This window comes from Callorhinus ursinus, unplaced genomic scaffold (assembly GCF_003265705.2).
Source record: "Callorhinus ursinus isolate GAN/ISIS: 27379988/994484 unplaced genomic scaffold, GSC_fseal_2.0 scaffold10, whole genome shotgun sequence".
NCBI classification, from domain to species: domain Eukaryota; kingdom Metazoa; phylum Chordata; class Mammalia; order Carnivora; family Otariidae; genus Callorhinus; species Callorhinus ursinus.
In genome coordinates, this window is record NW_027397072.1 from 19,466,009 (window position 1) to 19,478,176 (window position 12,168).

The following is a 12,168-nucleotide window of genomic DNA, read 5'->3' on the forward strand; positions in this document are numbered from 1 at the left end:
GAACTATCCACTGCCTCTCCTTCCAAAAGAAGGAATCACCCACAGAAAGTACGGTAGTGGACAGAAACCCTATGAAGTTTATAGAGACAATCTGGTTAGACAACTGTTAGCCTCCTCTATTATAAATGGTTCACCAAGCAGGATCAATTGGTTACATAGTTGTTACTTGAAAATATGTAAAAAAAAAAAAAAAAAAGGGGGGGGGGGGGTGCCTGGGTGGCTCAGTCAGTTAAGCGTCTGACTCTTGATTTCGGCTCAGGTTATGATCTCAGGGTCCTGAGATCGAGCCCCATGTTGGGCTCTACGCTCAGCATGGGGTCTGCTTATCCCTCTCCCTCTGCTCTCCCTCAAATAAATAAAATATTAAAAAAGGAAGGAAGGAAGAAGGGAGGGAGGGAGGGAAGGAGGGAAGGAAGGAAGGAAGGAAGGAAGGAAGGAAGGAAGGAAGGAAGGAAGGAAGGAAGGAAGGAAGGAAGAGAAAGAAAGAAAGAAAAAGAAAGAAAGAAAGAAAGAAAGAGAGAGAGAGAAAAAGGAAGGGAGGGAAGGAGGGAGGAAGAAAAAGAAGGAAAGAACGTGAAAAAAGTTAAGCCCTCTGCTATCAAGGCAGCAACATTAACAAACGTTTAAAATAAGTATTTGTCAGTAATGAAAAAGGAAGACCTACAGAAGTTGTAAAGACTATATTCATCTCTAGATGCCAGAAACCATCATGAGTTTTATGAGTAATCCCAGACAATGGGCCCAGAAATCTTTAATTCCCCATATATGTGTTTACAAACTTTTCATCCTTTCAACTTTAATCCTGAGTTCTCTGTAAAGACACCAAGGTATTCACAGGAAATGGACAAATGCTGTTATATTACTTTTCTTTCTTATCTAAGAATAAATCTACTAAAGGTTTCTGAAATCATTTCCCAAATTCAAATTATTTTGTCACTTGGTTCAAAATACATTTTGCCTTCAAAACCATATCATTCAAATCATCTCTCCATTCCTTTTTCCCCTACTAATTTCTATTTTCATAATTTACACTTACAGGGTAATTGAAGAAGAAATTTCCGTTTACTGTTAAAAGCTGTATATAAGCTAAAGTGATGGGCATTTTTAAGTGTTCTATTAATTATATGAAAAACTAGGGGCACCTGGGTGGCTCAGTCAGTTAAGCGTCTGCCTTTGGCTCAGGTCATGATCCCAGGGTCCTGGGATGGAGACCCGCGCCGGGCTCCCTGCTCAGGGGGAGGCCTGCTTCTCCCTCTCCCACTCTTCCTGCTTGTGTTCCCTCTCTTGCTGTCTCTCTCTGTCAAAAAATAAATAAAATCTCTTAAAAAAAAAAACTAATCCAGTCCACATTAAAAGTGAAAAAAAAAAAATTCAGCCTGCTCTTTCTCTAAAAGGTGGAGCTGTTAGGTTTTTTACCGACTAGTCACTCCAGACATTGTGACCTCGCTTATTCTCCAGCCATGCAACCAAAGCACAAACAGTTCCCCTCTTCTTTCCTCACTAAGCCATCTACCTCTAGAGCAAGAAGCAGCTAAACTCTGTTCAGAACAGTCAAGAGCCAGCTCAATTATTTGATCTGTAGGCACTAAGCAAAGGCTTAGAAGGCCTACTGAAGCCAAGTTTATTTCTAACACTTTCATCCCAGCTAAGAACAAAGAAAATGTTCTCATTTGGGAGAGGGTCAAACTAGAGATATTTTTCTCCTCCTTATATAATTATTTCTAATGGTGAGTATGATTTTTGGTAAAATAAGAGAAGTTAATCATATAAGCTCCAGAAGAATGGGGATTTTTGTTTTAAGCACTGCTATATCTCTACAGCACCTGGCATGCGGCAGTAGTATCCATTTATGGAACTAATTTTTCACATACTACTTCCTTTTACAGGGGCACTTTGTGTGAAAAACCAATATGGGAGCACAATCTTTAGAGTTAATTTTTATAGCCTCTCTGAGAAACTTGTTTCCAAAACTAAGACGTTAGGAAAGCAACTCTCTCTTAGGGATATTTAGATTTATAATTCAAGTAAATTAATGTGAAACAGACAAATGATGAGTCACATATGCCATCTACTGGTAAGAGAAAACAAAACTCACATTTATAGATTAAAATAACATTTAAAAGAACTTAAAATGCTTAAGGCCAATTTTCAATGGATTTTAGTAAATACCTGTATCAGGTGCAGAGAATATACAGGATTTCAAGGTTTAAATTAGAGTGCTACATTATATAATCCAGGTCATGATCCAAGATACAACTACACCAAATAGCTTTAATCAATTTCATGGAACCAAATGTACCACTAAGTCCTTCAAATTTCCTCACATATGAATATGCCAAATATCACAAAGAGAAGAGCTAAAAAAAAAAAAAAATGAGTCTGATTCATTCATTCAAATTCAATGCCACTGGTGAAAGAACATATTATGGCCAGGCTTACCAACAGTTTCAACAGTATGACCACCTTTATACCAGAACAGCACATATCTTCCAAGGGTGGCTATCTTCAGCAAAATATATGGACTGTATTAGGAAAATGCTGTGTTCATTAACATCTTTCAGAAATCTTCTAAATTAGCATGAATGAGGACAAGTGAAGATAACCTAGAACAATGAATTTTCCCTTTCTAAATACATCTCACTTAAACAAAACTACATTAAAAAGGCTGTACAGATTCTTCAAACTGAGCACAAGATACTCTCTCAGAAAAACCAAAGTCCTACTGCCACATTGGTCACTCTCTTAAGTCAAAGTTGCTACTTTCCACAATAAAGAGAACAGCCTATGTATTATACAGCAAGGAATTAAGGTTGGAGGCAGGGGTAGATGAAAAGTGTTGGCTCCACATCTCTATCCAAAAACCAAAGTTTAAAACTAAAAATATTCAAACCTAGTTCAATGAATAGCAGCAAGTAGTGAATGTAGACAGAAAAGAGCAAATATAGTAAGAGAAGTATACTTCTGATTCCACATCCTACTGCACAAGCTCTTCACCTCTGAACAGAGAGAAGATGAGACGACCTGTGGGAACACAGCAGCACCTGGTCTGTGTCCCCAACTCCTAACAAATCTGCATACTTCTCAGCCGTTCCCACTACTGGATAACATGGTCTCAAACACTCACATGCACATTTATTTGCAGAGTTGTGCCAGACATCCAATGGATTTCTTTGTTTGTGCCGAAATGCCTCTTCAACTCTAGTTTCGGTCTTCCGAGCTCCAGTGCCATGAGGATTTATTTGTTCTGCTGTTACCGATAAGCCTGCAAGCAGAAGATAAGCAACACCTATTTAAATATTCCCAGCTACATAAACCAACACGGTAAAAAAAAAAAAAAAAAAAAGTCTGAAATATAGAACTAAGTTTTAGTCATTAATTACACCTGGACAGTTTGTAATTCAGATGAAAACAGTATCTTTTGTTTTAAGATGGGAAAGAAACTAGATATAAAATCATAAAAAATAAATAAATAAATAAATAAATAACCCAGCAAGGAACCTTATGTTTACTCGGTTTAATTTGCAAAGCCACATATTCTCATGACTGTAAGACAATGATAATATTTTGTCTAAAAGTTATTATTTCTGCCATCTTAGAATTTGTAAGTGTTTGTTGGGTCATTAAACCCCTTCACATGAACTGTTTCCATCTGTTATTAGCTGCCTGTCAACACCACACTGCAGTTAAGTTTGGTTTTCCTACACTGATCTTCCTAAGAGTAACCACTCCATCTCAATTTCCTTCACTAGACTTGTTTCTTCTATGTGGTTGTTAAATATTGATGTTTCTCAGAGTTGTCTCTGGAATCCCTTTTCTTCTCACTCTGATCTATACCTTCTACCATAAAGTGTCATTCAAGCCTTCAGCTTCTATCACCATTACATAATAATTCCCAAATCCATGTTTAGCCCAAGCATCTCTTGAGCTTCTGACCCACATATCCAACTGCCTATTTGGTATCTCCAGCTGGGTATCGTAAAGATGGGTCAAATTAAAGCTAACTAGTTTATCTTTCCCCACCAAAAAACCTGTTCATCCCTATCTCTATAGAGATATTCCCTATCTCTATTGGTAGTATTAGCATCTACTAAGTCATTAAGTCAGTAATATGGGCAGCCAATTTTGACTCTTCCTTTCCTTCACAATGGCCTCCAACCCTGCCCCAATTTACACTGATTCTATATCCATTCCCACTTCATAATAATTAAAACTCTGCACAACTCCCAACAGCTTTTTCCCCCAAAAGCTTTAATGAGGTACAACTTACATAACAAAAAAATCACTCATTTTAAGCATACAATTAAATGATTTTTAGTAAAGTTACAGAGCTATGCAATCACCACAGCAGCCCGAGTTTAGGTAACTATCCCAGGCCACCACAAATCTACTTTTTGTCTCCACAGATTTGTCTTTTGTGAATGTTTCATATGAACGGAATCACACAACAGGTGGTCTTTTGTGACTGAATTCTTTCACTTAGGAGAGTGTTCTTGAAGTTCATCTATGTTGTACCATGTATCAGTAATTTGTTCCTTTTTATGGCTGAGCAGTATGCCGTTGTATGATATACCATTCTGCTTACCCATTCACCAGTTGATGGACATTTGCATTGCTTCCAGTTTTTAGTTGTTATGAACAGTCTTTTATACGGGCATATGTTTTCATTTCTCTTGGGCTGTTTCCAGGAGTAGAATCACGGGTCATATGGTAAATGTTATGCTTAATTTTTTAGAAACTGCCAAACTGTTTTCCAAACTGGCTCCGACAGTTTTTGACTGGTCTCTCATCCTCCTATCCTGACACATTGAGACCTTACTATCTCCTGCTGCCAAAGCAATTTACCAGTTCATTCCATAGCTTGAAATATTTCAATGACTCATACTGACTATGGCAATGGTTCTCAAACTTCAGTATACAAAAAAAACCCACTTGAATAGTTTGTTAAAGTACAAATTTCTCAGCCTTACTACTCTCAAAGAATCTAATTCACTAAGTCTAATAAGCTGATGTGGGTATTAGGCACACACACACTTTGAAAAACACTGACCTACAGGATAAAGTCTTAAGCTCCTTAGCATTGGCATTGATTAGTTCAAATATTTATAGGACAGAGTTCTAGGGCTGCCAGTAGAGCTATGAATAAGCCATTCACAACACTTACATTCCAGATAAGGAAGGGAGAGCCCCCCCCAAAAAAAAGACAAAATACCATGCTATGGTGACCAGAGCCTATATTAGGTGACCAGCGAGGGCCTAAGGAAATAGAAAAAAAGCTTCTTAATTTCAGTGTCCTGGACTCAGCTTGCCTCTTGAGCTCTATTTCCCACCATTCCGTACAGCTCCAGTAATACCAATTTGTAGTTCTTCAAATATACCATGTCATTCACATCTCTGTGCTCTTACACATGCTATTATCTGCTGTGCTGACAAACACCTCTTCCTCCTCTGTCACTGCCTCCCTTCTTCTGTTCCACTAGAGACAACACTCCTATATTCATTCCCTAAACTCTAGACAAAATGCTGGGATCCCTAAAAGAAGGTCTCTCCTCTGTGCTATAAACATGTTTCAACCAACTCATATACTTCACCTGTACTTGATTTGTTTTACAATTCTGTCTCTTACTGAGTTCTTTAAGGAAAGGCTTATACACTGAATGAACAAACCACATTTGCTAATTCTATTAATTATAAAACTACACATAAACGTCAATAGGGAAAACAAAAACAGTATTCCTAAAAACTTTTAAAAAGTAAACCCTCTACAGATATGAAAGCCTATAAACCCTTTAAGAATCAATATTTAACAGATATACTCCTGCAAAAAAAAAAAAAAAAATTCACTGGAAAGAACTTTCTGTAATTTGTATTGCTGCACTTACTAAAACTTTCACAGAAAGTAAAATTTTAAAGTATCTTTGAGAATTTATATGACACATTAGTATCAGAAATACATAAAGTCTGTGCCTCAAAGTAGGTCATTTTCATAATGCCAGCAACCCTAAAGAAATGTCATTTAGTAACACTCAGTGATTCTTGGTCTTCAGGAGCAAGTTCATTTCTGTAACTTACCTCTTTTTATTCTTGCTTCCTTAATTTCTTCACAGAGTTTATTAAATTCTGGATCCAATTCCGCTGCGATGATGGCATGTGCAGTGTCCTTCAGGGTACAAGCCCTGTGCCTAATTATTTTATCTAGTAAAAAAGTTGAAATATTTTTTTTAAAAGTTGGTATACTTTACTATATAGATAAATGAAATAACATTAACCAAGGGCATCTTAAAAAGAGAAAAAAAAGAATACAAACATTTAAATAAAATTGTAAAAAGCATTTCCAGGTGAGAAACAAGCTCATTTAAATGATGAGTAAAAAATAAATATAATAAGCCACTTAGTCACCTTGATAATTCTCTGAGAACTCTATTTTTTAGAACTTCAAAGTACAGGTGACCCTTGCACAACACAGGGGGTTAGGGGTGCCAACTCCCCACACAGTCAAAAACCCATATTTGACTGCCCCCCAAAACTTAGTAGTAATAGCCTGATGCTGACCAGAAGTCTTACAGATAACATAAATAGTCCATTAACACATCTTTTGTATGTTAAATGTATCATATACTGTATTCTTACAATACAGGTAGAGAAATGAAAATGTTAAGAAAATCATAAGAGAAATTTTATTTAAGGTCCTGTACTGCATTTACTGGAAAAAAAAATCCATGTACAAGTGGACCTAGGTAGTTCAAACCCGTGTTGTTCAGGGTCAATTGTACTAAGTCTATTCAACAACTCATTATCTCAAAGATACAAAGCTTTATTTTCTGTTTTAAAAAAAACAAAAATGTATGATTTTCAATAAAAATTTTAAGAGATTCAGAGGACAATCACCATATGCCCAGCACCAGAGTTGCCACAGATGAATACTGAGAATCAGAAAATCTTACATAAATTTCTCCGTAAGTGAAAACTGGTCAAAACTGTGAAGAATATAATATATCCTAAGTAACAGTGACCTATTAAGTGACCTATTAAGAAACTATACAGAATACAGAAACTATACTATAACAGAAACAACAAAAATACAGCCAGACACTCTAAGCTAAAGACTGAAAGATAGTACATATTTGTAGGTAAATCCAGGAAAGAAATACACACACCAGTCTAGGTAAACTATACCTGACACTTGCACTAAGTCTCTGCTCTACACTAATCCAGAAGCCCTCATTCATGAACAACACAACATAAAAAGTACTCCCGAGAGCTATGCAATTCTGAAATATTAAAAGTCAAGTAAAGGAGCACGTGGGTGGCTCAGTCAGGTAAACATCCAACTCTTAATTTCGTCCCCGTTCTTAATTTCGTCCCAGTATCAGGCTCGCACTCAGCAGGGAGTCTGCTTGTCCCTCTCCCTCCCCCATTCTTTCTCTCTAAAATAAATAAATAAAATCTTTAAAAAAAATTAAAAAATAAAAGCAAATATATCATGGTCACTTATTTTACAAAGTATCAAGAACTAAAACCCCAAGTCTCAAAATAACATCTGCTTTTTCAACCCTAGTAAAGGCGAATGTATAGACAGACATTTTATTTATAACTTTTCTTATTAGGAAGCCATAATAGTTCATTGTGGAAATCTTACAAAAACATGCAGCACTCAAAAGGCAACACTGGTATATTTCCTTTCAACACATTTTCTCTAAACATTCATTCAAAAAATATTGGCCACTGTACCAGGACCTGAGCCAGGTGATAGCTACACGGTAGTGAACAAGAGAGGTCTCCACTTTAAAGAAAATTTTCATATTAGTATATGGCAGAGGTATTAATCAAATCTCTTATACACACCTATAAACACTTCCCTCACCCTTCCCACACACCCCAAAAACTTGATAATAGCTATGAGGAAAACTCACATGTATTTGGTGTGGGGTGCCAATATGAACTGGACAAGTAAGGAAAGCCCTCTCTGAAGAAGTGGCACTTAAACTGAGAGAGAAAGTATGCACTGGAAGCCACTTGAAGATTAGGGGAAGATCAGTGCAGGTTCAGAAAATACCATGGAATAAAGTTCTGGAGTAAAAAGATCTTAAGAGATTTCAAAAAACCAAAGGCAGCCTCTGTGGTTAGAATACAAATAAACAGGGCGCCTGGGTGGCTCAGTTGGTTACGTGTCTGCCTTTGGCTCAGGTCATGATCCCAGAATCCCGGGATCAAGTCCTGCATCAGGCTCCCTGTTCAGCGGGAAGTCCGCTTCTCCCTCTGCCCTTCACCCCGCTTGGGCTCTCTCTCTCTCTCTCTCTTTCCCTCTCTCTCTCAAATAAATAAAAATCTTAAAAAAAAAAAAGAACAATAAACATGAGACAAATGAGAATCTGACTGTATTTAAAGGATTCAGACTTTATCTAAGAGCAATGGAAAGTCATTGAAAAGATCAGGGCAGAGAAGTAACATGATTTAAATGAACATCTTCAAAAGATCATCTCTAGGAGCGCCTGGGTGGCTCAGTCAGTGAAGCAACCGAGTCTTGATTTTGGCTCAGGTCATGATCTCAGCGTTGCACCGAGTCTGCTTGCCCCTCTCCCTCTGCTCCACCCCTGCTCAGGCACACTCACTCACTCTCTCTCTCTCAAATAAATAAATAAAATCTCAAAAAAAAGGATCATCTCTAGCCATTATCTGGGAACTGTACTGAAGGGGTCAAGAATAAAAACAGGGAACATAATTAGAAGGCTCTTTTTTTAGTGAGAGAGGAGAGCACACTGAACAAGGGTGGGGTTGGGGGTGAGAAGGGTGATGGTGAAAAGGAGAAGATTACAGACTTGAAATATGTTCTCAATAACGTCACTTGATGAAGAAGTACAGGATGGGGTATGTATCAAGGATAATTCTCCAGCTTCTTGCATGAAAAATGGGAAAATGGGAGTAATACAAAGATGCAAAAAACTAGAGCATAAATAGAGAGGGAAGGAGAAAAAAGTCAGAAATTATAAGAGTTTATTTTGATACGTGTAAAAAGTAAATATCCAAAAGGAGATATCATGAAGATATGGAGATAAATGAATATAGGTCTCAGGAATCTATGACCAAAAAACCACAACAACTGTATAATCTGAATTTATTATTTAACATTCTGTACTTCCCTAAGTCTTAAAAAAAAAAATCTATTATCATATAGAAGAGATAATTAAACTGCACATATTTAAAGTATACATTTGATCACACCAAAAAGAATAAAATACCTAGAAACAAACTAGAATAAAATACAGAGGAATAAACTTAACCAAAGAAGTGAAAGACCTGTACTCTGGAAAATATAAAACACTAATGAAAGAAACTCAAAGTGATACAAACGGATGGAAAGATACTACATGTTCATGGATTGGAAGAATTAATATTGTTAAAATGTACACAGTACTCAAAGCAATCTGCAGATTCAATGCAATTCCTATCAAAATACCAACAACATTTTTCACAAAACTAGAACAAATAATACTATCATGTGTATGGAATCACAAAAGACCCCAAGTAGCCAAAGCAATCTTTGAGAAAGGAAACAAAACTGGAGGTACACAATTCCAAATTTCAAGATGTACTACAAAGCTCTAAGAATCGAAACAGTATGGTATTGGTTCAAAAACAGGCACAGAGATCAAGAGAACACAACAGAAAGCCCAGAAATAAACCCACGCTTATATGGGCAATTCATCCATGACAAAAGACACAACAATATACATGGGGAAAAGACAGTCTCTTCAACAAATGGTGTCAGGAAAACTGGACAGCCACATGCACAAGAATGAAATTGGAGCACTTTTTTATATCATACACAAAAATAAACTCAAAATGCATTAAAGACTTAAGTGTGAGACCTGAAAGCATAAAATTCCTAGAACAGAACACAGACAGTAATTTCCCTGACATCAGCCTTAGCAACATTTTTCTAGATAAGTCTCCTCAGGCAAGGGAAACAAAAGCAAAATTAAGCTACTGAGACTACACCCAAATAGACCATTTACTTTCACTGTGATTTATGTGATTATTAGTAAGGCTGCTGTTTATTTTCCACTTGTCCCCTATGTTCTTTGTTCCCTTCTTCCTCTTCTTCTTTTTCTTACTTCTTTTGGATGTGTATTATTTATGATCCTATTTTATCTCCTTGTTGGTTCATTAGCTCTATTTGCTGCACTATTGCTAGCCCTCTGTGAGCTCCAAGGAATATTTCCTTTCTCTGGTCTCAGACAGTTTCCTCACATGTATACACCAATCAGTGTTCAGCTCAAAACTGGAGGAGAATCTAATGCAGATCTCCAGAGTGCTCTCTCTGTGCAACTTTCTTTCTGCCCTGAGAGTTCTACCTACTTGGACTTCCTTACATTCCCAGCTCTGTCTCTGTAATTCAGGTAGACTTCCAAGCTCTGCCTGGGCTCTTCCTTCCTGTACCACAGTCTGGAAACTCTCCAGGCAACTACAGTTCTCATCTCTTGGGGAACACTATCCTTCATTTCCTGATATCCAATGTCTTCAAAATTGTTTTTTCATACATTTTGTTCAGTTGTTTTTTTTTTTCATTGTTTCAGGCAGGAGGGAAATTCAGTTCCTTTTATTCCACCATAGCCAAAACCAGAAGTCTCTTGATAACTTTCAAATGTCCTTTGAGAACCAAACCATAACACCATGTAAAAATCCAAAGTAGGATGTACCTTAATTTTTCAAAATTATTGCTCTACTGTTAGAAGTTTTAAGTTGCTCCAAATTTTAGCTACTACACATAAAAACCTACAATAAACATCCTTAGAAGTAGCTGTACTTTCAAGCTGATAATATGTGGTGCATGTGACACCACAATTTTCTGCCATTGGCTTTCTACCTCAGCTTGAAAAAAGCTAAGAAAGAGGTGAGGTTAAATATAAAGTCATGTATCTGACACATAATCACTCTAAAATACCTCAAAGGTCTTTCTTTTTAAATATATGCCTCCTGCCCATATTCCATCCCCAATTAAATGGGAAATGAATGAATGAATGCATGAATGAATTCCATAAAAATTTCCCATTGGTGGGTGCCTGGGTGGCTCAGTTGGTTAATTATCTGCCCTTGGCTCAGATCATGATCTCAGGGTCCTGGGATCGAGGCCCACATCAGGCTCCCTGCTTGGCGGGAGGCCTGCTTCTCCCTCTGCCTGCTGCTCCCTCTGCTTGTGCTCTCTTTCTGTCAAATAAATAAATAAAATCTTTAAAAAAAAAATTCCCATTGGTCTGAAGGATAAGGAATTTATTCTGAAGAGCATCTGCATTTGATGAGGAAAGAGTATTTTTCATGTGCCTATCATTATAAGTATTTTTAATCATTCTTAGACTAGAATTGTGTCTATGTTTATACACAGCAAAGAATCATAAGCTTATAGAACATTAAAACTAGAACAGATGTCATGTCTTCAAACTTCATCTTTTTTGAGAGGTGGGGGGGTAATCTTAGATCCTTACAAGCATGTGATGAAAATGAAAAATTACACATGTATACAATTTTGCATGTTGTTGTTCAGACTCTCTCATGGACATAAGACTTAAAATCCTTGTTTCAAGAGTGCCTGGGTGGCTCAGTTGGTTAAGCGACTGCCTTCGGCTCAGGTCATGATCCTGGAGTCCCAGGATCGAGTCCCATGTCGGGCTCCCTGCTCGGCAGGGAGTCTGCTTCTCCCTCTGACTCTCTTCCCTCTCATGCTCTCTATCTCTCATTCTCTCTCTCTCAAATAAATAAATAAAATCTTTAAAAAAAAATCCTTGTTTCAAAATATAAGTTACATATTTACCACTTCTTTTGTCTTATGATTCTTAAGATGTCGATGATCTTAAGATTCTCAAAATCCATGTAATATGAAAGTAACATAAGCACAGCAAAAAAACACACACACTGGCTTTGAGGACAGAACTTAATCCACTCAGTTATGCCATATAACATTTGTGGGTTTGCACACAAAGTACATAACCTCTGAGCCCCAACCCCCTTAACATCTATAAAATAAAGGTATAACCACCTACATTTGCCTTCAGCAAAAAGTAATGATTATTGGGACAAATTGATGAGCATCTATAAAATTAATAGAATCATTACTTTTCTCAACACCCAAAATACAAATAATCCTGTCAAGAAATGGGCAGAAGACATGAACAG

General features: G+C 37.0%; 1 protein-coding gene across 4 annotated transcripts in view; it reads right to left on the bottom strand.

Moving 5' to 3' along the window:
* Positions 1 to 12,168, bottom strand: part of ATAD2B (ATPase family AAA domain containing 2B) — a 161,507-nt gene that overhangs the window by 11,309 nt on the left and 138,030 nt on the right. For all 4 annotated transcript variants that reach the window (XM_025867806.2, XM_025867805.2, XM_025867804.2 and 1 more), the window contains exons 23-24: positions 6,070 to 6,192; positions 3,125 to 3,262 (exon numbers count right to left, since the gene is read on the bottom strand). In XM_025867806.2, coding sequence (XP_025723591.1) covers positions 3,125 to 3,262; positions 6,070 to 6,192 — 261 coding nt within the window. The remainder of the gene's footprint in view (positions 1 to 3,124; positions 3,263 to 6,069; positions 6,193 to 12,168) is intronic.